Below are 25782 nucleotides of genomic sequence, written 5' to 3'. Positions count from 1 at the left end.
CATAGCGGTGCCATAGCCTGGAGCATTTTTGGTCTTGCTAAGCATCACGCTCAAAGCCGCAATCATAGTCTTTACCGGCTGGGTGGGAATAGGCTGTTCTGTTGCAGATTCGATACGCAGAAGGGCATACCTGAGGTATTTGTTAGGGTACGTAACATGTCCGCGGAGGTCGCTGGCTCATGCAGTTGCTTTGGGCCACGTTGATGCCACGACGCCTGTGTCGCACTGGGCGATGCGTACGAACTCAGATTTCCCATTGACTAAAGGTATGGCTGCTGGATGTGGTTGGTGAGGCACAATTTCAAATACTTCGTTCGCGGGTGTATGGTTCTTTTTTCCAGCCACAAAGTCTGTCTGCTGGGTCAGCGCCGACGCAGTGCATACTTTATCGGAGAGATGTGCGCCACCTTTCCCCAGCGCTTGCCAAGTCGTGCGAGCTGAGGTTACGACCGTTCAACGAACGCTCGGCTCATGCCCATCCCGGTCCCTACACGGTGAACAGTCACGAAATATCGCGACATCACAAAAGACCCCTCTCCCACACCCTCGAAGGAGACGACAACGATATAGAATCGAGGAATCGACTCAAGAATATCCGTAGCAATGGGCGTAGCACCATCCTACCATCCCGTCAACCCAGGCTTCTGCGACCTAGCCTGGCGTGAACGACAAGCAAACCAACGACCACGGGGCGGCATGCTGTCAAAGCAATACTCCGACCCTTGACGAAACTGCGGTTTAGTTTGCGGATCCAGTCTACCAGCATCATACACAGAAGGGTGGGAACAATATGTAGATCTATCGGTGAACTTTCGCTGGGAATCACATGTCGCAGTTACGCCGACGGAACATGAGGAGTTACTGGGGTGCTGGATATGCTGGGAATACTAGGTCACTTGGGTAACGCTAATGTTGGAGGACGATTGGTATGCGCATATGAGGAATCACTTTCGGAATGACGGGTATCGCGCCTGTACAGGAAGGAGAGGTGCAATGCAGAGGAGGAACTGTGAGGTTGCGAGTTGTCAAAAAATACATTCGTAATTCGAACTTTCTCTAAATTTCTAACAACTCGCCGAGAGTGCTGTAGCATTCTACACATCTGGGGCTTCGCTATTAAAAGAATACGGAGGATGGCCTTGCACCTAATAAAGTAGCACCGTGGTCCGTGGCCAGAGAAAGAGGTCAAGCCCTGACAGTGAAGGCAAAATAGACATCCCGCACCACATTACCCTTATAATACCGTGAGTGCAAACTCTCGAAGTTTAGTCGGTCCAAGCATATACTGTTACAATGGACTATTATAGTAGGACAAGCCTTATATAATCTACAAGCCTCACACGCCGGAGCAAGCTCGAGGGTAAGCGAAGCCTCCCTATAAACACAAACTCTCAAGGATATCCTCCTTATAATAGGAGCAGACTCTTAACTCTACTTAGGTTCTTAGAGCGGACTTAAGGTCTTAACTATAGGCTTTTGGGTACAGTCTCTAGCTTGCGTAGGCAAACTCTTACGAAGGCGTGCGGCGTTGAAAACCATCCCTGCCAGCAGCAGAGGAACACCAAAGTCGCTACGTTTAGAAAATCACACCAAATCTCAACGGAACGCCCGAAACTCTTTAAAAGTCCTTTGCGTGATAAAATAAGAAGTAGATCTGACTTTCGCGAAATTTTTACGATAATTAAATATAAGGGGGAAATGTGAGAATTTCTGTATTGCGAGGGTCAAAATCGAGCACTCGCGCCCGTCCTCGCTTAGGGTACTTTGATCACTTCCTTCCCTCTTACGTTTCATTTCCCCAGTCATCAGCTACAACTTCATAACCTTATACCGTACAGAGATTCCATATAACAAATAATCACTAAAATGGAGAGTGAAATTAGTCATCTGGAGATTTCTGGAGATGAAACGACCGAAACAGCAGATACCCGCGCTGGCTTCAAACCCACCGAGCCCCAATCGACCGCTGCGACCCCAAGGAATGCTAGCCTTGATGGTTTGCCCTCCGAACTCAAGGCATCGATCCTTCATTCTGTGCCGAGCATTCCTGCTCTGCAGACGCTAGTTCGATCGTCGCCACTGTATCACAAGGTCTACCTAGATGAGCGGAAGGTCATACTCTCAGCAGTGTTGCTACGCGATATTGGACCACAGGTTCTTCCAGACGCTCTGGCGGTCCATAAAGCTTCTCAAATTGGGTTCGATGGATCCGGTTTGCGCAAGGATAATGTGAAATCTTTCATTTCACAGTATAAAGCAGAACGAGGTTCATCTTCGCCAGCCACGTGCGACCCTCTGGATATCGGGACCCTCGAATCTTTGTCACGCCTCCAATCTGTGGTCACTAAAATAGCCTCTGATTTCTGCGAGGCGACACTATCTGTTCATCCAGTAACGGGAGAAAGAATCCAACCTCACGGAGATCTCTCTATCAACGAGAAACGTCGCATCTACCGAGCTCTGTATCGTTTCGAGCTGTTCCGGGCCTTGTTCACCAAGCCTCGTGGTATACAAATCCCACCAGAATCTCGACGGTGCTTTTATTCGATGGATCAAAGCTTGCTTTTTCTCTCCATCTTCACAGCTTGGGAGGTCGAGGAGGTGGCTTGCGTGCGTGACTACATCATCAGACGTCATACAGAGATTCTCCGGGAGAGTTCCTCTGAACTTTCCAAGCTTTGTCCTAACAAAGATTTACATGATGGTGGGTGTTTCTTTTGTCTCTCACGATTGTCGGTTACCTAACCTCTTTTACAGAATATTGGCAAATACAAAACACAGGATATCTCATGTCCCTCGGTCTCCCGTTTTTATGCCAATTGCTCAACGCATCTTCTGCTGCGCAAAAGGCTTCTATTCTTGAATCCAATATCTGCTGTGACCGCGCGTTCCTAACAGAAGCATTGTAAGAGGATCCGTACGACTGGGTGTACCAGACCGATATGTACACTGCTGCCGAAGATGGGCAGGAGCTTCTTTTTGAAGAAGATAGTCTCGTCGATGGCCCAAATGCCGCCTGGCCCTGGTCGACAAATCAGAAGGTGGACGTACTTTACTTCCAAGAACACAAGCAACCTTTAAGGAAATGGGCGTACGTGATGTGGGACCTTGGCAAGCTGAAAGATTGGAGGATATTGGATGTTGACCCGGAGCAGGTCTGCAACGCATAACAAATCTTCTGATAGAATATACAAGAATTTGCTTTAGCATTCGGGGACTAGAAATAGGAGATCAGATGGATTTCGCAAATTAATCGACGGCTGGAATGAGGTGGCTTAAATAAGGTCTAGTGCGTCAAGAGAAGAAGTCAATTCCTGGGCTGACGGCTGGCCTAATCTGGTGAATTTTGCCTTAATCCTTCTACACGTCTTAACATACACCCAGTCGCCTTGAGACGAAAGTGGATTGAGTTGACTTTGTTATTAACTATTGACACCCAAGGTAAACAGCAGTTGGAAACCACTTCTATTAATTGGCAAGCGGTAGAAAGAGACGGAACCATGCCGGGCAGAGGAATCTGGGGCGCACAATTTGTTGCACTTGTAACGAATTGCCTCGATTAAAGAAACTTGACGTCGAGCAGGATCATCACGGTTGTGGAACGCGTCATATGTCTAAAAGCTCAGGGCAGGTCTCACGTCATTGCGGACCGAGACTATGGCTGGGACGAGTTGCAGCAGATCGTGTTGGGGAGAGGAGGAATCGGGAAGAGAAAAGGGCATGAAGTCTTAGCAAGTTGAGTCTGGTCAGGAGATAAGAGAGGGCGGTGGTGAAGGTGAGGCAATGCATGGTTGTTAGTGGAAGGGGGGGGCTGGAGGTGTATCTGAAAAGGATTTGGTCTGGTGGTCTTGTGGAGAGCTGTTTGATGCAGGTTGAGACTTGGATTGATGTTGCGGTTGTGATACTAGAAAAAGGTCTGCAAAGGGGAAAGTTTATGCCGATGTATTGGACACTAATGGAACATTGATCGGTTAGATGATAGTCTCATGATATTCAGTTAGATTCGGTCGGATTGGCGTCTCTTTGTCTAGCCAATAGCCATTTTCTACTCTGTATCCAACCCATTTGCAAGACAACTAACAGTACATCATCAGATCAATATATCACCCTCCCCTCATTTATCCAACTCAAACATCTCTCCATACCACCCATACGCCCTCGTTAACCTCCTTCCCATTCTCCTCGCAACCGTAAACCGAATCTTCACTTCCGGATGCGGCTCGTGGAATTGTATACTCCTCTCAACGTCCAAGTTGGTAGGCGTAAACTGCCAGATGCTGCCATACAGCTTCTGGGCAGCGAAGCCGGTACTCGCCATAGCACGCAGGAAGTCGATCCAAGGGACCTCTCCTACATTACCGGCAGAGCCGGGAGTGAAGAAAAGGGTGTTGAAGACTTTGAGGGAGGCGGGAGAGACTTTGAACACTGGCTGCTTGTCGGGCTGTGCAGCGGGTGGAAGAGGAGAAGCTTTTTGGGTATCTTCAGTCTTGGTGTCTGGTTCGACGGTGGCTCTTTTCGTTTTGACTTTTTGCTTCGAAGGCTTGGCGGGGATCTCCTCATTGGTAGAGGTGCTATCCGTCCACGCTTTCACGTCCAAATCCACGGGCTCGACCTTGGGCTTCTTTGCTTCCTTGACTGGTTCCACCCACGGAGCGGTCCGTTTGATCTTCTGTCCACTCTGCCCTGGTTTATGATCTCCCATACATTTATCGATATTCTTGCCGGCTAGTCTTCTCCAGTTTGCGTCGAATTTGATCCAGAAGAAGTCAAGGTTCTTCTCGGCGTTAATCATCGCCTCGGTGGTCTGCTTGGTTCGTTTCTTGTCGATTGGGTAATCGAACTTTCCGTCTTTAGGCATGGCTAGTTGTGTTATGCCGAGCATGACTCGGTCCATGTGTTCTAGATAGTTGATTTGGAAGGTGGCTTCGCTCATGGTCTCCATAATCTTTCTTGCGTGTTTCTGTTTGGGACTTTCAGCAGTGAACAGAGGATAGGTACGAAGGTTTCAGGCAAAGAAAGAAACATTGGGCCGTGCTTGTGACAGGGAGTATTGAGAAAAGCCACTTACTCTATTTTCGTCTTCGAAAGTAGCTGCCCAAGGTTGGTAGATGTCGATTTCGAGCAGCGCTCGAGAAAGTATAGCAAGGTCGGCAAAACAATCAGCCATATAAGGAGAGAGATTCTTTTTCTCCGTAGGGTCCTGCATAATCCACTCAAAGTAGTCAATCACTTGTGGGAGCCCAAACAGTTCCCTTTGTTGCTCATCCCAAAGTATAAGGAGGAGGCCCCAAGGTTTGTGGAAATGAGGATCCAATTCGTTGATGGGACGAATGTGCATGTTGATGGTTCTTGGATCCTGTGGCTCACGAATGAAGTATTGCCTCAGTGGCGGAGATGACTGGATATTCTTTAGGTTATGCAGAGGAGTCTCGCAAGCGATCAGAAGCCTGTGACGAGAAGTCAGCGAAAATCTAGACAAAAGAAGGCTCAGGAGCAGTATCTTACAGCTGTTTGAACTTGAGAATAGTAATTAAATACTCCTCAGGAAGCTGGCGGTCATATGAAATATCGTTCTTGTATTTCTCTTTCAGTGCACAAAGTCGATTGACGCTTCTGTGAAGAAGGCTCCATGTTTCGAATCCAGTATACGCATCAGCAATGACATTTCTGATGACTCGTTCCCAGAATTGAGTAGTCTGTGGCCCAGTGGGATGTGGTTGACCACGAGTATCCGGCAGCCGATCATTTCTGTGCTCACTCCAATCCATTATGGTGTCCGCAAAGTATCCTGGGTCCTCTCTCAACAGCCAGAGATTATCTTCTGCTGCAGAGAGTCTGGCGGCGAATATGGCTCTCAAGCGCTCCAAGTCTAGATTTGCTGGCAGACGGTATGGAGCTTCAGCTGATATTGTAGCTAAACTGGGTAGAATTTCTGTCACAGAGGAAGGTTCAGAAGTCTTAGCAGCGGCAGCCGAGGTCTCCGAGGGGATGGGCACTTCACCGCCAAGTAAGGAGCCATCTTCGACAAGATCATGCAAGATGAGCTCGCAACATTTGACGAGAAAGGGGTAGATCTTTTCCTGCAGCTCGAATACCCGCAAACCCTCGCCCGGGGAAAATTGTCTCTGCGAGAACAAGAGATCCGCCGCATCCTTGTCATCATCCCAGGAAACCAGTTTGCCGTATGTCTCTGTTTTGGCTCCGTCCATGAATATCGTATATCCTAGGAGGAAGTCCTGCTCTGGAATCCAGTGGCCATTGGATCCCAGGCGTGTTGCGTCGACATCTGCTCTGGCAAACACACTGGGAGGATTTCGAGCTCGGTTGTTGATGAAGATAATGAGAGACCTGCTGCTGAGGTCCTGCTGGTTGATGTTCGGCCACTTGAATGCTTCTTGAAATTTCGAGAGGCCAAAATGATGTCGCCCAGTGTTCTCCATTCGATATGCCTCGAAGTCAGGACGATGTGTTGGGGATATGTTTGGCCAAGCTTGCAACAGCAGCTCCTTTTGCTTCTTCCTCGTTTTCTTCGTCCACCTCTTCTCTAAAGTCTCTGCATGCCTCTCCACAATCTTCCGTAATGTATTCCAATCTGATAATACTCTTTCCGATGCAAACTTTGCTTCCTTGCGTACTTGTGCTGCAGTAGGTCGCCGACAGTTCATATAGGGCGATCCGGGATAGGCATTTTTGGGATGGTAAGGACCTTTGAGTCCAAGGAAATCCATCTGTTTGACCATTTCCTTGAAGTCTTCATCTGTCGTCGGCCATCGCCCATTCTTCGCCATCTCGACGGCCCAATCTTTCCTCTGAGGGGCCATGATTCATCACTCGATACTCAAGATTGTAGGATATTCCAGCAATCTCATGCAATAAGTTGAAATCTCTCCAAAACCCACAAGGGATTTCAGCTGGAGAAGCGGTGAAGACCGAGATTTGAAATGCCGAGGCCGTAAAAGATACCATACAGCCCAATTACTGCATAGGACTTTGATCAACGTTCATGCCCTCAAGGCTAAATCAGAATCAATTGATATGGCAGCGAAGTCAGAGAGCTATTTCACGCAAATGATGGGACGAGGTGACCAACGCGTTGATTGTGGGGAGGCGAGCTCTGGTGGGATGATTACATAAGCTGCACTAAACCTTAACTTCACCTCGTTCCTCTGGCATCAAGTCCAGCAGCAATCCCGAGCCCCATGCTCCTGCAAGCCTCTCCTTCTTTCTCAAAGATATGTGCTACCCTTTGTAATTGCCTGCCATTACTTCAAGCCATGTGTGTAGGACTCGTTTTAGGATCGAGGACCTCATCAGTGGATTCGAGGAGAGCTCTAGAGGAATCGAGAGGTCTTCGGAAACCAGGAAGTTCTGGCTGTTAGCTCCCTTTCTAATAGTTCCACTGCCTATGATTGCCTTCTACTGACCAGCGCCGTCTGAACCTTCTTGCCCCGTGTGCTTGGTTCAAACCATTGCTGTTGACGCCGCCCGTGAGCCGCTGTTGCCATCATTGCTTGGTTCGGTATCTCAATGCGTCTGAGTCCAACATCCCTGCAGCATCACTGTTAGTCACATACTGCAGAACTTTAATGCGGTGCCGAAGCACTGGGGGAGAGTCTACCGCGCTTCTAGATTTCTTGGCCGCATGTTTGAGACCCGGTTGGCCTTTGAGCACAAGAACAGCCAATGAACAGCCTTTGGCAACTACTTAAACAAACCTTCGCACCGTGCCTCCTCAACATTCTTCTACCGTTCTTCTGCCTGCACCTGAGTGGGGTGCTGAAAGGCAGAACAGGTTAACATTTCGATGCTTAGGAGGCGTTCGAATCCGGACCGAGGACCGCGGAGCCGCTCGAGCCAGTGTTCGTGGAGAGAAGATTGGGGTGTTGCTGATAATTCGTGGAGTCTTCGAATGGCGATCTTCTCAAGAAGGAGCTGTTGGAAGGAGGAGCTACCAACTGCTGCGCATGGCAGTGGTCTTGCGGGCAAATGAGTACATCACTGAGGGTGTTCATAGAAGCTCGTGGATCAGATCACAGAAGACAGAGAGCTTTGAAGGAATTCCAATTCGATCGGAGCTATCGAACAAAGACCTGATTTTGTATCCGTTCTTGGATCTCTTGTACACAGAGCGCCTACCAGGAAGCTGCAATACCCGCGTCTCGTCTGAAATTTCCTGGACACAGCATGTGGCCTCTTTCCCTCATCGCCTGGTCTCTATCTCCGGCGACGACATATGTTTCGTGTGTCCTTGTATCCAATACAATCCCACGTTCTTCGGCTCTCAGAGTTCAGGGACTTTTGGGGAATTCGAGACGAGGGTTCAATGGCGGAAACCGGGAGCAAGTGTCACGACATTGCTGCTGCGCATGCCTGGCCGGCTGTGTTTGTTCTCGTCGCTTTTAGAGGCATCCCAGTTTGATCGTCCTTGCTTCTTCCCTGGATATCGGGAAGGGTTTGTGGTAAGTTCTTGGCCTTAAGGTTCTTGCCTTGAGTCCTTCCGTCTCTCTTCGTTAATGCGTTGCCCAGCCTGGTCCCAAGGCTGTTGGCCAGCCTCAGCCTCGTCTGGAGGCCTTCCCCTCATGACTCTCTGGCGCCAGATCATAACAGAGCCTTGCACTAGTCGTCATCTTCAAGCTTTCATCCCACGCTAGCATGTACTAAAAGTCCTCGAGAACCAACCAGAGCTCTCGGAAGCTCGAGAAAAGCGGGGCCCGGCACAGATGAAGCTGTTGTTGCACATGAACTGGCGCCAGCGAGGTTCGAATTACGCATAGAAGTAAGCGAGTTGGTGGTCTGGGATTTTTATAAAAGAGGGTCTTTTCTCCCCATCTTCCAAATGCTTCCTTCTTCGCAAACTCCCCATCGCCACCCTGCGTCCGCGCTCTTTGGACGCAACACCACCAGTTATCGTCTTGAATTGCGCCTTACCTCATCAATTCTCCCTTGCGCTACTCTTGTTCTTATTGCAGTTCAGCTTGCATCTCCCCATTCTTCAATTCCGTGGCTTCTCTACCTCCCTTGCCATCGAATCGGTCCCCCCAACGCCAACTCCGTCGCCCTTCCTCACCAAGCATCATCGCAAGTCCTCCCTCAATCCGTCCTTCTCTTTTACGTTCGTCTAAGACGTTGAGGCAAGGCCTTCATGTGTTTTAAACGCGTTCCCATGGCATCTCGCAGTCATCACACCTTCCAGCATCAATTTTTTCGCACTTCCGATCTTTCCTCCGATGGTTGCCCGCTCCTCACTTTCCTCTGGAGGCACTTCGCAAAATTCACCCAATCGCGCCTTCCACCCAAACTTCGTCATACCTTCACGCACTTTTCCTCCCTCGCATTCAACAATCTCGTGAGTACCTCCCTTCCCGTTCTTCTTTTCCATCGCTGATACATCCAGATCTCCACAAGACCCACGTTTGCAAACGCCAAAGCAACATCACAAAGTCCAATTCGACCAGCGAACTCCTCCCCTGCCGAGAGAGTTCAGCGCAAAGTCACGAACAAAAACGTAAGTTCCTCAATATCCCTTCATGGCATTGCAATTCTGACGTGTCCCAGGAAAAACGAAAAGAAATCAAAGAACGAAGAACCAAATCCTCCCACGTAGCTGGTAGAGCTAGCCAGCGTGGTTGAGATTCTGATGCCGTAAGTACAGTCCTCCATTCTTTGTTCTCACTCTATCTTTCACTGTTTTTGCCTTCATTTCTGTTCTTCCTCGCGATCCACTTCAAATCAGGTCAGTCTCTGGATCTTCGTGCAGCCTGCATTTCCCTTTTACATTCCTTCAATTTTTCGAATTCCTGGGCTTGTGGGAATTGCGGGATTTCGGCTGGGACTTGTTAAAATTTTCTTTGTCTGTTGATTCACTCTGCCGATTTTCGGAGGCTAAAGCTTTGCCTTTGTGTGGGTGAAGTCGAGATGCTTCACCAACACCACATCTGATTCATGGATCTATCCATCCACAAGTCGTTTTGCGTTGTCGTTACTCTTTTTTCGGTCGCGGTACTGGCTTTTCTTGAACTTTTACTAACAATTCGTTCTCCAGTGCTTCCGTTTCGAAGCTTTCCACACAAAGCCAGATGAAGTCGTCAATTGCTTCATCAGCGATCTCTCATTCAGATCGCGAAATCGTTTATTGGTGCCCAGACTGGTCGTCAATTGCCATGTCAGCTTCGATAGCATCAAGAGTGGTCTTCAATTGCCTCCGAACGTTTCACATCCTGATCCTCTGAAAGCTCCCACTCGGTCGTCAATTGCCGCAGTGTCTTGTTGGTCGTCAATTACCAATCATTTTGAGCTTTTTCAGAGTCGATCTCCGGCTTTCCTGTGGTTTGTGACAGACGTGTTTGCGGAAGCACCTCTTTTTACGGGACGATCCGGTGCTGGTGGTGGTCAGGTGAGCCATCAGCGCCACCCCCTTTTCAGGTGATCCCCCCAACTCCTCCAGAACTGCTGACTCAGACCCGGCTGTCTTGCTATTTTGCTCCGGTGATGGAACTTCCATACGTTTTAAATTCCGCGATGCCCTTTGGCAGTCGTCCCTTTGCAGGGTTAAAGGAAGCGTTTATTGTCATCGCGGCATCTGGCGTCGGCTTCGGCCACTATGGCGTGCAGGTGCGTCTGCAGGCGGCGCCCGTCCTTCTTGATCCAGGATGGAAGGATCTTGTTCAGGGCGAGGTATTGTGGCATCCGTGAAGGGGGGGCTTCGGTCGTCCTGGAACGCATAGGTGTCCTTACCTTTGGAAGGCCGAGACTAGAACGTAACAAGTCCTAAGAGTTGTACTTGATGCCTTTGAGCCAGTCCCGTTTGGGGGTACATCGGATCTGCCAACTCCGCGCTCTGGGGGTCTTAGTGGGCCTCCGCCCTGAAGAGGGGAAGGAATGCGTATCGGACTCTTTCTGGGCAAGCCACTTGGGCGTAAGCAGCTCCCCGTCGGAGGGAACGAGCAACACCCTTGTGGCCCCCGGGATCACGTCGATGGGGCACCGTCCTCTCCGTGTACCTGGAGATGGTCGCGTTTGATGTCACTGATGATGGGCTTAATGGGCGGGCTGGTTTTGTCTGGGTGGCGACGCTGAGGGGTTGAGGCCGGTTGATCGGGCGTTCATTGTTTTGATAGGCTCCCCTACCTTTCGGAACATGATAGCATGGTCATAGATTGGAGAGGGGACGAGGTGGTTGCGGGAGTGGTGGTGGTTGTTTGGGTTTGATGGGGACTGCGCCCAGCGGCAGGAGTGCATGGTTGTGGGACCTGTGGTGTTGTGGTGTTTCTATGATAGCTGATGATGCTGAGGCAGGATTGTCTTCGGTTGTGGTTTGATTCAGACGGAGAGAGGCGATGCGGATAGCAGTTGCATTCTTCAGGCGCGGCGGTAGCTCAGACTGGGATTGGAGGACTTGGAGGTGATTTGGATGTTGTTGATGAGTGAGACCACAGCTTTTCCTTTGGTGTTGTAGATAGAGAGACCATGGTGGCGTCGCAAAGCAATTCAAGACAAGCATTCGGTCATTCAAGCAGTTCTTTCGTGTTTTGCGTTCGTTCTTTCTTCAATTGATCAAGTTGATCTTGCGATGTGATGTAGTTGTTGCCTTCAAAGTTGAAGAGCGTCTTCCTTCTTTGTTGTGAAGTTCGTTCTCCGTTTTGCCTTCGCTTTTACTTCGTGCTTCGTTGCTCTCCGGCTTCATCGTGCTTTGCTTTCACTATCCCTCGATTCAATTGAGTTGATTGATCCCGACTCGATCTCGTTGTTCCCGGCAAAGCTGAAGCGCGACTTCTCCACATCATGGTTCAACTTCATCGTCGTGACTTCACTTCTTCATTCCAATGCCCCTTCCTCCTCTTTTGTTGTTCATAACTTGATCGAATTGATCGCAAATCGCCCGCACCGTCACTTCAAAAGCTGATTTCTCTATGAGTTCCGTTCTCCTTCGTGATCTCCGTGCTCGCTGCGACATTTCTTTCTTGTTGTGAGGTGAAGTTCCTTCCCTCTCGTGACTTCGCTACATCGCCGTGCGTTCCTGTACTCGACAATAATGCAGAACATTGTGTCTTTTTATTTTGTGACGGCACGACGTTTCTCACTAGCTTCGCTCACTCTTCCTCACCTTGTAGTACATTGTTCCCTGGCTCCCCGGCTCCCCCTGGCTTCCTCACCCCTCCGGCCTCGTCTCGACTCCGTTTCACCTCGTAAATGCTTCAACTTCCACGTTTTTTCATCTTTCATCATGACTTGGGCACATCGCATCCTCGCTTGATCTTTCTCCGTCGCTTCGTCTGGCCTGCATTGGGTCTCGAGTCTTTCTACTTCCGCTTCCTCTTGGGTCGCAGCTTAGATCCCCCATGCTTCTGTTTCATACGCCTTCTTCAGCACGAGTTGGTTTCAAGGGTCTTCACCTTATTGTGGTGCATTGATTCATTCCCCGTCTTGTCATTTTCATACATGAAGTTATCGCGGACTCCTATTGGGGGGTGTAGGATGGTTATTGAGGCATGGGAGATCGTTCTTCTCTGGACCACAACCCGTACAGGATCTCGGCCAGCGCTGTTGCCTGCTTGGGTCCTAAGATTTTACTGAAATTATTTGTAGTAATGCTTCATAGCTCACTTGCATACATCCACTAAATGCATGAGATCGTTCATAAACTTTGATTTAGGAATTAGCAACTAAGCAAATCATATCTTACAGCCTTCTCTCCGTCCCTCCTCCTCTCCCGCACCAGGAGATAACTCCCATCAAGATGTACAGCTCCTTCACTGCATTCTCTACAAACAAGTCTTGTATCTGCCTTCGACTTGTGCAGCATCTGTAACTTCCGCGTCTTCTTCTCATTCTCTCCTCCTTCAGCGTCTTTTCTGCCTCCGGACGATATTTGCGATAAGATCATACCGTATCGCCTCTCCCACTGGGTAGAGTTTTGAGCTTGGCTCCACGTATGACGACATGTCGAGATTACGAACATCGAAGGTGACACTAGTTGGGTTACGTTCTGAAACGAGCTTGTTATTGCTAAAGCGCTTGATATAGAAAAGGAGGTGTTGCGGCAAAGGGTAAAGGGGACGGTAGCATCTTCATTGTCCATAGGTTTCTGCTTCATAATGTAATATTAGCACTGAGACAGACGGATTTCAACTGGAGAATTTTCAAAAGTATATCACCTCCAGGGCACCTTTAGTATTAGACCTTACTACTCAAACCCTCCGAAATCCTAACCAACCACCAGGCGTAATTCCAAAAGTCAACTTCGCCTCCTGGACATTCTTATGTAGCGGCAACCTCCCCATCGTCTCTGCATGAAACAATTTCGTCAGCCCCGGATCCCTCGTGCTCGCTAAGATCGCCGAGAAGCTCTTGTTGTGACTGTGGCCGTTCTGCCAGTACGCGTATGCACCCAGCAAGTTCGCCAAGACTGCAAACGCAATCGCTAGTCCGTACGAAAGCAGCAGATTCCGAGAATGGTAGGCGTAAGTATTGATCGATTGCGTAACCAGAACATCTGTTGGCACAGAGGGTGAAAGCAACGGATCATTCATGAAACTCATCGTTGTGTTGAAAGCAAGCTCTGGAATGAGAATGTCAAGTGTCCGGTTTTGAGCAAGGTCAACGTCTTGCTGTCGCTGATCGGAGTTGATTGTGCTGTTCGAGTAGAGGAAGTGGTTGTTGTCGAAGAAGACGTCGAGATCGGAACTTCCCAGTAAGCTAGTTTGCTCGATCTGTGTGGTGATCTCGCCGAAGCGCGTGGTGGTGCCAGCCGAGTTCTCGGTGAAAATGCCCATAGAGCCGGTGAGGAGTTCGGTGAGAGCCCACATCACGGCAGAATAGGCGTGTTGCACGAGTAGGCCATCAGAGGCCGGTGCATTTTGGACAGGGTAAGGAACTTCGTTTAGTGTGGTGATATTGAGAGGCGTGATTGTTTTATTGCCATCCTGGAAGGTTAGATTGACTCTGTATGAGGCATTGTAGAGCTGGCATGTGGTGTAACGGTCGATAACTCGCTTCTGCCCTGTAGAATTGTCATAGATCGAATAGACCATCCAAAGCTGATTGCTTGCGTTAGTGGGCTGCTGAGGCCGCATCTGATCGACTATTTGGACCCCATTTTCTGGGAGCGAATTGTTACCGAAGCTGCTCAGGTCGGGCACGAAGGCAAAGTAGTTGCTGATCCAATCAATGATATTCCCTGTGGAATTCGTAATGGATTGATTGCGGAAGAAATCAACGGTGGTTGCCACGGTAGAGTTTGCTTGACTGCACTGAACTGATGGTGCATAGAATTGTACTGCAAAGGACGAATTAGAAGAGGGGGGGTTGACGGGCAGGATCTGGCCTTGAGTTGCGGTAGCTGTGGATAACCTCGATATGATTGTCCTGGGGCCAAGAAACTGCTCCCCGGAGCCAGTGCTGGTGTTGGATGGAACCGAATATGTAAATAGCTTTGTCTGATTAACGCTGTACATATCAAGGACCGGCGCTGGCATATTAGTCCAGGCCGTTTGGAGACTTGGGAGAACGAAGAGAGTGGCCGGGGTAACCAGTGATGGTAGTGGCAGGCCCCTAGTCTTTGTAAGCCAGAGAGCTCTGCCACCACAGCCAAGGATGCTCTCACCCAGCTATCAGCGCAAGCAATGCAACAATTTTCGTTTTGTAAAGCACCTCAGGATTGAATGCCGACACGATTGTTTGATTCGCCTCAAACGCTGCATCGAGGCCTTTCACAGACATCTTCGTCTTTTTCAAGGACATCCACAAGTATTGGGTGAACGCGAATCCTGTCGAGCACACCAGACTGGTCTGGACAATGTAGGCAAAAGTCGTTCCCCATCTGAGCTAGGCGTCAGTTGCCTGGGCCTGTCTGAAGACATCGAGACACATCGAAGGTGAAGAAAGTATCAGACCTCAGAGCCCACTGCTGGTCATTGTCGTTTCCAACTTTCTTTCCATCCAGTGATGAGTAGTAAAGATGGTGAGAAACACTCGCGACAACCCCAAAGATAAGGAACGAAACCATGCCGATAGGTGATCGCCAGTATATACCCTGGTGGTGCTTCTCCTCAGCGGTGGTTGCTGCGCTGAGCAGTCCATCAGAAGCTCGGGAAGTGTTGGTGCCAACTGAGACCATTGTCACTCTCGAGTTTGCTGAAGCATGGTCCTGCGGACTCGGAGCCTGAACGATCTCCTCATCGCGGATATGGAGAAGAGATTTCCCGTGGATGGTTTGGTCGGCCATCGCTTTCGAAGACTACTTCGACGTGCCGAACAAACCATATCCTCTCGCTTGAGCAGAAGCTCTTGAATATAAACTCGGATGAGTAATTATTGAAGTCGTTGCCTGTGTGGAGGCGCAGGCTGGCAATACAAATCCCGAGAGACGAAAACAGAACGATCTCCCCCACATGCATCTTCGCGACTCATCGGACACTTCATCCGGCATTGATTTATTCGAGAATCAAGGGTATGCACACTCGCTGGGCGCGTTACAATGGAAGTAATATTACACGAACATGCAACCAGGATCAGAAAAACGGCTGAGCCACCACCAACAGCCTTGCTGTCCTCATGTGACAACGGGAGACTTACCGCATCAAGAATGGTTCCGCTACAGACGGGAGAGTGCAAGAAGTGCGACTCGTTGAAGGAGGCAAGGATCTGAGCTATTGAATTTAAATGCCCACGTGTGTACCAACAAAATCTTGGTTGGTGGTTGAAGAAAACAAGTCGGAACTGGAAGCCTTTAGCATCACTGTGTTCAAGTCGGCACTTTCTTGGTGCGCTGCTACGAAGGTAGAATCCTTGCAAAGATTAGTGGCGGCCGCGTTTAATCTTGGACCCCTATCTAAAATGCCCCCTTCAAGTGATGCCAAAATGTTGATGTGACCTAAAACAGCAGTGGGGCATTGCACAGCGAACTGCTGTACGACGCCCACTTATCCAGTTGATTCTTCTAGCTGATTACTCTTCTGCCTAATGTCACTTCAACATGCCCTGTGTGCCCTTGTTCCAGCCTAAGGCCTTTCTTTGCTCGACCAACTACTTCTCATGGTTTCACGATCCTCTCTACTGCTTTCGCATCTAATCTACCCTTTGTGGCAAAGAGGTTGAGCCCAATGTATTGGTACATCTTCGCCGTGCCTCTCTCCTCTTCGTCTTCTTCACAGCCCTGCACTTTGTGCGACGGCAACTCCTACTCCGAGCACATGCTCAATTACATTCGAGACATAGGCGCTCCAGATCCTCCACTAAAGGACCAGCTGGCAGTGATATGTGAACTGGGTAGTGTGATTAACCCTATCTCTAAGGCAGATCCAATTATGACTGATCTTAGTATGCTGGAGGTTTTGGTCCCTTGGTCACGTGGCACGGTCATGTGATGCCTGGTGCGGACAGTCCGTGTTGAGAATTCAAAGCAAAAGTCACGTGCAATGGTTCTCAGATAACTGTCCATTTTGCAGTAATCTAAGGCCTATATTTATATATATCCAAATGGCCCCTATTACCACTGAAAACCCATATTTAGCTAAATGCCCCTATATAGCTAAATACCCTTATATAGCTATATGCCCCTATATAGCTATATGCCCCTATATAGCTATATGCCCCTATATAGCTGAATTGCCACTAGTAGCCTTAGGCACTAATTTCTAATAGTCCGCATATATATTACCCCGGTCCCTCCTTTTCTTTTCTTAGAAAAGAAACTTACCTTTACTTCTTTTATAATTTGCCTATATATCTATAATCTCACGCTATAGAAACTTATTATAGCGGCGGAGCAGAGCAATAGACATATAGCAGAAAGATCTCTATTTTCTATTATATAGAATCTAAAGCTAAGAAGAGAAGGAGAGAGTGAGGTGTGGTAATAAATAAGTTGGTAAGACCAAAACCACTAAAACGCTGAGCTTAGCCTCAACCTTAGCTGAAACCAACCCGTAGTAATTATAGGACAGCAGCCGTTACAAAAGATATATATATTATACTTCTAATTATATTTCCTTTAATTAATTATATATTACATTAATTATTATAATAAAAGCCTTTTAAGAATTATAAAATAATTATAGTTATTATTTCCTATTAAACGTATTCCAGTTAAGAAAATAGATAATAAAGTATAGTACTATTTTATCTACTTATTAGATCGACTGCCCGACCACATATATTAAGTCTCAAAACACGTAACTAATGAGAAGAAATCCGGGGCAATCCAGTAAAAATGGCTTGGAAATTCTGACGATCTGGGGTAAGGACTCGGGGGTATATTGATGGCCGGTTTCGATTTGACTTAAGTGAGAACTATATTAATATATAGGGATAATACAACTGCTTAAACAAAAAGGATGTTTAAAATGACCCTTTCAGGATTATTGAGATGGGAAGTCATATAAGTATGCCATGGCCCAGAATTTGGACAGAGGTGGCTTAAAGATCCCCCTTTCTTCGTCGTAGCACATGCTTGAAATTTTTCGGAACTTCAAAATGAAGACAGCAGCTGATGTTTACGCCTTAGCGGCAGTAGCGAATGCACATTACACATTCCCATCCCTCATTGCAGATGGGAAGACAACTCCTACTTGGAAATACGCTTGAAATGGACTGGGCATTATAGCAATGGCCCTGTCACCGACGTGTCAAGCGGAAGCAACGGCTGCAAATGTCGACGCAGCCACAAAATCTGCAGCCTGGAAAATGACTGTTGCACCAGGCTCGAAGATTCGATTTGTTACAAACCAAGTAATTACTCAAATTGGAGTTATGAAGTGGTATATGGCGAAGGTTCCAGCTGGACACACTGCTACGCCTTGGGATGAAAGTGGGAATGTTTGGTTCAAGATCAATGAGGACCATCCTACCTTTTCGCCGCTGAATTGGCCTTCTTCCGGTATGTATTTTTTTCTCCTATGATTCGATTTTAGTAGAAAGTTAGGAATTAACACTGATAATATCAACAGGTACCCAGGATCAATACACCACGATTCCAGCATCAATCCCATCGGGCGAATATCTTATCTAGGTTGAGCACATTGCCTTGCACTTGGCGGGTTCGTTAGGAGGAGCCCAGTTCTATATTTACTGTAGCCAGTTGAATTGTGCCTACGCCCCTAGTGTCTTTTCCAGGTGTGCAGCTCAATCTTCCTTTCGGTACCGAGCATCAGGACCTCCGCAACTGCTTTCCCTCGATCTAGCATTTAGCCCTGGATGCCTCCATGCGTGGGTTCTCCACTATCGATGACAGCCACAGTTCTCTCTTACTTCTCAAGTCTCAAGAGGTTAGCCCTGTTCTCGGTAGCAGGAGACGGGTATACCGGTAAAGGCAAAATTTCCAACCTATACCGAATACGGAACAGAACCTGTTCCCAGTGAGAAACTACGATTTTTGATCTACAAGGAACTGGCAGTGCCAAGAATGTGTTTGGAGAACTTCATTGTTGAAGATTGGAAAGGAAAGCAGGCGGTCAAGGAGGTTCAAGACGAGATTGACGGGTACGGAGGACCATCTCACCAGTTCAGAGGCGTAAAAGCTGGGTTGATCATCGAATTCAAGTACTTGGTTCAAAGGAAAGAATACCGCATGAGGGCTATGTGAGGACAAATGTGCAGCAAGGGAAACCTGGAGATATCAGAAGCTTTGCTTGATGCGCTTGATCTGGCTGGAAACCTTGTGTGGCTCATTGTGCTGCTCGTGGCTGGGGGAAGAACAGGAGGGATGTACACTAGCTTGAAAGGACATACAGACACGGATTCTGAGGATTCTATTGATTTCTGCTCACCTGCGCCTTCAGCCTCATGGAGGCCTTGGTGTTGATTGCATTCCCACTCGTCCCGTTCCCGTTGCCGCACCGCTAAGCAATGTGGGGTTTGTCGATTTCGCTTAATTCAGGGGTAAAATAACCGAATGAGAAACCTCTCTCTCAACTATATTCAAGTAGAAGGTCGCGAACAACAATCTTAAGTATTATCGGTGAACAAAAAGCACAGCCTGACTTTGCAATCCAACCGCCTCCGATGTATGTTATGTCCAATAGAAATTGCAATAATTGATTGCATTTCAAACACGACAACAAATAGCCGAAGCCGGATGGTTTGATAGAATACCAAGCAAGTGGTGTTATTGAAGAAGTCCCCACTGTGTTTGTGACTCTATGTCTCTACCTATGATATAGAGCCTCTGGTGCCGTTGGAGCACAGGTATACTTTTATGTCCCAGGTTATAACCACTTGACCGAGTGGGACAAAGTCGGATGCGAGTAGCTGCCGCCTATCTGGAGGTGACGACTCCGCAAAATTGGAGGAGCTATATAATATCTACTATTCTCTCCTGCTCCAAATTTGATTCCAGCTGAATGGCGTCACAAGCAGTCAAGGAATATCTTGCCAACCTACGAGAATTTACGATTTATTCCCCTTATTAAACCCCATCACTTGAACAGAAGCATTCGCCGTTAGCTTTACCGACCAACTGACTGCTCTCCAACAATCCTTTCGAGTACCTCAGTGCCCTTTCTGTATTGTTTGTGTCCTCTTTGAGGCGTGATGTTGCTCTCGTGTGTGATTCGTGCCCAGAAGCGGATGCCGTGCTTTGCAACTCTTCGGAGAAAGAGACTCCACAGTCTCACAGATCTGTTGGCACAGGATGGTGTTAGCATGGCTTTGTTGCTTGAGATCGATAACTTAGAGGACATGATGTGGATTAACAAAATTAAATAAAAAAACACTCCCCCTCTCCAAGTCTCCTGTGGTCGCTGTCATGCCGAGGCTCTCCCCCGGTCTCGAGGGCTTCATCGATTCGATCAGGAAGCAAGGGAATCAAACACAACTTGGCCTCTTTAGTTTTGGCCTAGTCTCTCGACGCCTAGAAAAATTCAACCTAGCGTCTTTGTTCCTTAAGGCGGCGATTCCCGACTAGATCATTCTCGTGTTGCCTCAAGTACCGCAACACTAGGTGGGAGAGTTGGACGTGTCGGAAGTTACCAGCAAAGCCCTGCGCGCTAGTGTTAGATTGTACTTTGCATAGCGAGACAACCAGTTATAGAGCCATAAAGACCCTAGATTGTACTGGGAGGTGGGAGAACAATGCATTCAGAATTTCCTTGTCCTTCATGATTGGAATAGTGTAGAGCTTTCTTGTCATCCCTCTCAAAGCAATTTCGTGATGTTCGTAAGTTGTCGAGATGCAACCAAATTGCCAAACCAGCCTGATAATTCGAGAGGGTGCCTATTTCTACCGATGAATGAATATAAAACCCTTGTTTTCATGATTTGATTGTTCCACCCATCCAAGGGAGATTCAACTTTACATCGAAAATTCAACGAGAAGAGAGTTGTCTAACACTCTCAGTTTGTTGAACCAAACTGTTCTTGAACAATCAAACACGACCTTTCCCCAACCCAAGGATGGCAAAGTACGAGAAATTGTTTCGCGAAGAGGTCAAGAATGGGGCTATCCACCTGCATCTCAAAGACCTATTCATGAAGAAAACAGAGCGGATGGAGAAAGCAGCAGCCCCTCTTCCAAAGGAGCTTCATACTCCCCACATGCTCGATGACGAAGTGTAAACATATTTCAATGAATTTACACTCCACCCCTGGAATATTCCGATTATAGCTAACTCTACAACCTTTCAGGCTTGACAAAATAGGCTACACTCAAATGACCAATAGGCCATTCTACCTCGTCTCCCAAGCACGCGGCCAACAGAAGATCCTCGAATTCGCCCGCTACCTATCCCCATCTGAAACCTTCTCCGCCGGCCTCTGGCCCGAACTCTCCTCCACACAACGCACTCTCGCCAACAAAAAATGTCTCGTCCTGCTCAAGAAATCACAAGGGGGAAGCCTCACTTCCCACCTCAGGAAACGCGGAACCTGTTTCGACCTTGCATTCACAAGCTGTCCTGGTGGTGCAGGAATCCAACCAGGACCAATGGCCCTGCAAAACGATCCAGAAATGACAGGACTCAACGCTACACTGATATCGCTGTACAACAAGATCCTCGACCTCGCATTCCCGGACCGGGAGAAAGAAGCCTTTGCGCAGAGCTGGGCAGCGGAAGGATCCCTAACAATCGGAGAAGATAACATCAACGTGTCATCCATCCAAGTAAACTTCTCTCGCCTTGATGAAGCAATGGAGAAGGGATTAAAGTGTAAAGCACACATCCACATTGACAAAAACGATGACCCGACGAGACTCAGCATCGTTCTGTTTCTTTCGAAGTTTCCGAACGGTGTGTTTCCAGGACGGTTCAATATTACGAGCGCAGGACTTACGTGCTCGACTGAGACGTTCGGTGCGTTGGTGTTTACTGGCAGACATCCCCATTGTGGGTCGGGGGTTGGACGATATCCAGAGAGCCTTCCGTCCGATTCGAAACTCCGAGTCCGACTTCCAGACGGTATTGAATATCCTGAGCTTGACGACGAAAACTACCCTGACATACGCATCAACACTATCTTGTACCCCAGACGAGACTGTATGAAGCAAGGGACGACATCTTTGAGGAAGCTTTCTGATGGAAAGGCTTTGGGAGCTTTTGTTACTCAGCGCGCTCAGCGGGAATTCGAGGTTCGGCAATGCATCAAGCGTAACATCGGCATAGACATAACAATAGATGAGCTCCAGAAAGTGTTCTCTTGGCAGAATTCGAAGAGAGAGACATTGTATCCAAGACGATGGATCATCGAACTGGCTCTCAAGTACGGCGGAACACGGAATCAAGAGCTTGCAGACCGACATGAGGCTACTTTGGTTACTGGCTGTGGCGACAAGCTCCCAGCGGATGACGAGACGAAGAAGAAGAAAGCAGAAGACATCGAGAGAAAGAAGGAAGGGAAGCAAAAGCGCCGCGAGACAGCTCTCGCTAAGGGGAAAGTGCAATGCATGCAGTATATTGCCCGCCGCAAGAAGCAGTGCGAGGGTTACTTTTATCCGAAAGATGGAGTCCTCGGCTGCAAACGCCATCCCGAAGCCGGTCTCCTTGCAGCAGCTACCAAGGGCATAAATGCAGTCACAGGATCCCGAAAGCGCAAATTGAACCAGAGGGAGGAGAGATTCGACTCGGAAGATGAATATGACTTGCTGCTCAACGACGATAGCTACGACGAGGTTGAGCCTTCAAGTGATGAGTCGGACATGGAATGGGGCACTGAAGGCGGAGACAGTCAAGATGACCACGACTCTGCCCCAAAGTACACAGATATCAAGGTCAATCAAGACGACGGTGCTGGAATGCAAGTCGACTATCCCAGGACCACGCCAATGGCCAAATTGAACAGTAGGATTGTGGCGGCGGTGACATCGAAGCCTTCCCCATCACCCAATGACAACTCAACTGCAGTAGCTGACAACGCAATGCTACAGCAGGACCTTGTTCAAGTCCCTGTGGCGTTGCTGAAGTCCCTTGTATCTTCCATTGAAAGTCTTCGCAAAGATGTCGCGCAACTTACAGAACAGAAGAGCGGCCACTTTTCCAAGTAGGCGGAGCCGCGGAGTTTGTTTGAAGGCTGAGAATGGGAAATCATTTCAACTAGAGAACATTGTCAGGTGCTGGATGGCAAAGATGAAGGGAGTGATGTTTGGTAGTGGAAAGAAGATTTTTCATTTCCTGCGACTTGGGAGGAATATTCGGCGTTCTTTGGAGAGATGAACAGGCAGTCATTGTACTTGGACAAGCAGAATAATGGCTTGGGATTTGCACAACTAGATGTTCAACGACATCAAGATAGATACCCACAATACCATTTAATGGTACACCAACACCTCAACCAAATGATACAAACAGGTGGTAATTAATCACACACTGGTGTCCGAATCAGCAATCTTGACTCTTGCTTCTTGGCACTCGAAACCTTGCTTTATTCACTCACCATCCAGCGTGCCGAAGTTTTGATTGAAAAAGAATGAAAACTTCTGGGGCCTGAGCCTTTAGCGAGAGGTGGAAATTTGTCTACACATATACTCCGGCGTCCCGGGACCAAACGGCATACTCGGCGGCGTCTCTCCACTCATCAGCGGCCACCAATCCTGTAGTTCAATCTCGTATCTTTAAACGCAAGGCCAAGCACAAGACCGCCGCAACATCTTTCACGAATATTTGAATCCCAGCGGGCAGCTGTACCCTAATTCGTGACCACGATATCATACACAGCAACCCTTGACATCACAATGCCAGACCCGCCATGCGCGAAACGTTCACCCGCGACGTTCACTGCGGAGCCGAAGTAGAATTTCAGATTTGGGTCCATCGTGCCCAACCATAGGGCCGTGTTCGGCCAGAAAATGTACGAGTCCGCGTCGATGATGACGTACCAGTCCATGTCCGGCTTCAGCACCCACGTCTTCTCCAAGACGTGAAAAAACTTGTATTTAAGAGTCCATGCTGCAAGCTGATTTGGAGACTCGGGGCTCTTCGCGCCTCACAGGCCGCTTATGTCTCTTTTCTCACCCCAAAGGGCCTTCTGCTCACGGTAGAACTTGAAGTCGGGGTTATTGTCGACCTCAGATACGGAAGCGGTATCAAGAGCGTCGTGTATGCGGTATTGTTAGATGTTTTGTTCGAGATCTGAGAAGTGTAAGACATTCTTGGCGACCGGAGTGTGGTTTCCATCTGTGCGGGTACTTTCTCAACTTCTTCTGAGGCACTGGTTTTGACGGAAACGACCACATTCGCACCATGAGAAAAGCCATGGCATGGATCTGCTGAGCTTGGAGGATGACTCGGGGAAAAGACAGCGCGCAGGGTTCTCCTTCTGTACGGCAGAGGTGAGAGGGTATATACTAGAGGAAGAAGGACGCCGAGGGCGGTGTACCGGAGCCAGATGAAAGGCGATCGAGACACAGGCCGCCGCATCGTCAGCCATGGACTTGCGTAACGAAATGGGACAAATCTGTTGTTTATTGTGGGAGGAGCCAATGCAATCAAAGAGTGCCGAGACAACAAGCAGAAAAGGCAGAAAGGCATCTCGGGCTCGCAGAAATCTATGGAACATAAATACAAGAAAAGAAAGGGGGAGAGTGTGTGTTCCAAGTGATTTGGAAGCCCTAACCTATTAGAATAGGCGCCTTTACCGAGCTCCTGGGTGGCATAAGACCGTAAGCGCTGGTACCGGATTGCTGGGTCGCCGGGGAAGGGCTATGTTAAGCGAGTTTTGGGCGCCCCCTATCGGATTCGCTTCGTTAACGCTTGGTCGCTTTCCCTGTCCTACCAACGGTTTCAGCAGCCACAACACCCGACATTTCCCAGCTCTTTGGCAAGGAAACAAAATTAGATTCTGTTTCATTCCGATGTTGTTCTCTGATGCCAACACATCAAGTGTATATGTCATCACTCGACGGGGGCCCCCATCAAGTTGTATGATGATGTTCTTGCTCATTGTTCATTATCAGTCGATGAGTGCAATACAATGGCGCCTCATTTGTTTTGCCAGCTTCTCATAATACCTCACGCAACTGTTTTTGCACGGACAGGAAGCACTAGCCATTTCATCAACCCACCCGAAGAGAAAATTCCAGATCAAGATGCCAACATCAACTCTGTCTATCGAGTTGGCGACATTGTCAACATCGCTTGGAGCACGTCCGAGGGGTTGGTGAATTTGATCATTAATCAAGATAATTCCAGTCTGACTGAGCTAGATTATTTGCCAAATTCAGGTGCGTGCTTCATTCTCTCCCTTACGCGCAATGAATTGGCTAACTGGACTCTAGTGGCGCTAACACAACAGTCATACAGCTGGAAGGTCACAATCGACGGCAGCGACGGCGGCTCGAAGTTCGACATAGCGAAGGACAACCAATTCAACTTCCAATTATTCAAAATAAATGGTACCAAACCCGTGGCTTTCAGTACATTCTTCAACATCACGAATTCCACAGTCGACCAATATGGCAGCGCCATTTCAACATCTAGGGCGCCTGCGACTTTAGCGGCTAGCTCGCCGCGCAGCTCAGGTACGAACGCGAGTACGACGACAGCGTTGCCGTCATTTGCAAGCTCAAGCGCGCGCGCGACATCAGAACTTCCACCTGTGCAACTTCAAGACAGTTCTTCTTCAACGACAAGGGTTCCACTTGGCGCTGTGCTCGGGGTTGGAGTCTTCATATGTGTCGTTGCTGCTCTTGTGGCGTACTTCCGTCTACGGCAGAAACCTGCACAACGAGGTTCACACCCCAGCAATGATCTGGCCCCGCAACATTCTTCACGGCCATACAACGAGCTGCACGAGTACCCACCAGGATACTGGAAGGCTGTGACTGCGTTGAACTCGTCAACAAGATCGACAGTTCAAGCAGTTGAATTGCCGTCATGACTTATGATAAACATTTCTTGGATGAACGATCAAGTGGCTTATGGAAGGAAGACAAGGCATAATTTATATTTGTCACAGAGTGAAGGAGCAAGGCATAAATGAGTAATGAGTACCGAATGATAGAAGACTGTGAAAAGTACGATATGGTTCTCCGAACTTCTCTCCCATTTTCTTTCAACTTCGCGTGATAAAGATCTTGTACATCGGTGACAGTCACGAGATGCACTCAGTGTGCTGACCATGAGAAAGATAAGAATTGGGGTATATGTCTCCAGAAAATTGATCCCGAAATATGCTAAAATAGCGGCGGCCGTGACTTCTTCATAAAAAAGGAATGGAGGGAGAAAGACCTAGTTCGTGCGGTGTGCTTCAACGACTACGAAGACAACGGCATAAAGTATCGGGAATACAGGGCATTGGGAGACTTTCAGGCTCTCCAGCGTACAGATCAAGGTAGCAAACTTGCTACAAGGCCCTATA

At 48.4% G+C, this 25782-nt stretch overlaps 7 protein-coding genes across 7 annotated transcripts; 4 read left to right on the top strand and 3 right to left on the bottom strand.

Annotated features, from left to right (window-relative positions):
• Nucleotides 1-1866: 1866 nt before the first annotated feature.
• K444DRAFT_663544 (uncharacterized protein) lies at nt 1867-3327 on the top strand (the record flags this gene model as incomplete). The annotated part of the gene is made up of 4 exons (XM_024886843.1): nt 1867-2704; nt 2758-2905; nt 2993-3155; nt 3208-3327. 4 exons carry the CDS (start codon nt 1867-1869, stop codon nt 3277-3279), a joined length of 1221 nt encoding a protein of 406 aa, XP_024736878.1. The 3' UTR covers nt 3280-3327.
• Nucleotides 3328-3968: 641 nt separating this feature from the next.
• On the bottom strand, nt 3969-7055 carry K444DRAFT_561662 (uncharacterized protein). The gene is made up of 3 exons (XM_024876955.1): nt 5506-7055; nt 5069-5447; nt 3969-4960 (listed from the first exon to the last, which is right to left on the bottom strand). The coding sequence occupies exons 1-3, from the start codon at nt 6819-6821 to the stop codon at nt 4115-4117; spliced, it is 2541 nt and encodes an 846-aa protein (XP_024736877.1). The 5' UTR covers nt 6822-7055; the 3' UTR covers nt 3969-4114.
• A 6132-nt stretch (nt 7056-13187) lies between these two features.
• K444DRAFT_529070 (uncharacterized protein) lies at nt 13188-15115 on the bottom strand (the record flags this gene model as incomplete). Its single annotated transcript, XM_024874775.1, has 3 exons — nt 13188-14550; nt 14603-14818; nt 14892-15115. 3 exons carry the CDS (start codon nt 15113-15115, stop codon nt 13188-13190), a joined length of 1803 nt encoding a protein of 600 aa, XP_024736876.1.
• Nucleotides 15116-17604: 2489 nt separating this feature from the next.
• K444DRAFT_629824 (uncharacterized protein) lies at nt 17605-19245 on the top strand (the record flags this gene model as incomplete). Its single annotated transcript, XM_024883114.1, has 4 exons — nt 17605-17875; nt 18342-18576; nt 18948-19001; nt 19158-19245. The coding sequence occupies 4 exons, from the start codon at nt 17605-17607 to the stop codon at nt 19243-19245; spliced, it is 648 nt and encodes a 215-aa protein (XP_024736875.1).
• A 1143-nt stretch (nt 19246-20388) lies between these two features.
• On the top strand, nt 20389-22471 carry K444DRAFT_629823 (uncharacterized protein; the record flags this gene model as incomplete). The annotated part of the gene is made up of 2 exons (XM_024883113.1): nt 20389-20546; nt 20620-22471. 2 exons carry the CDS (start codon nt 20389-20391, stop codon nt 22469-22471), a joined length of 2010 nt encoding a protein of 669 aa, XP_024736874.1.
• Nucleotides 22472-22914: 443 nt separating this feature from the next.
• Nucleotides 22915-23696, bottom strand: K444DRAFT_722894 (glycosyltransferase family 31 protein). Its single transcript, XM_024888572.1, is given in 3 exon segments — nt 22915-23112; nt 23125-23398; nt 23414-23696. The coding sequence occupies 2 exon segments, from the start codon at nt 23308-23310 to the stop codon at nt 23002-23004; spliced, it is 297 nt and encodes a 98-aa protein (XP_024736873.1). The 5' UTR covers nt 23311-23398; nt 23414-23696; the 3' UTR covers nt 22915-23001.
• A 700-nt stretch (nt 23697-24396) lies between these two features.
• K444DRAFT_629821 (uncharacterized protein) lies at nt 24397-25302 on the top strand (the record flags this gene model as incomplete). The annotated part of the gene is made up of 2 exons (XM_024883112.1): nt 24397-24646; nt 24701-25302. The coding sequence occupies 2 exons, from the start codon at nt 24397-24399 to the stop codon at nt 25300-25302; spliced, it is 852 nt and encodes a 283-aa protein (XP_024736872.1).
• Between the last annotated feature and the right edge of the window lie 480 nt (nt 25303-25782).

Source organism: Hyaloscypha bicolor, assembly GCF_002865645.1.
Source record: "Hyaloscypha bicolor E unplaced genomic scaffold K444scaffold_73, whole genome shotgun sequence".
Taxonomy (NCBI): Eukaryota; Fungi; Ascomycota; class Leotiomycetes; order Helotiales; family Hyaloscyphaceae; genus Hyaloscypha; species Hyaloscypha bicolor.
Note: the sequence above shows the minus strand (reverse complement) of the source record. Positions and strands in the feature narration are given on the sequence as shown.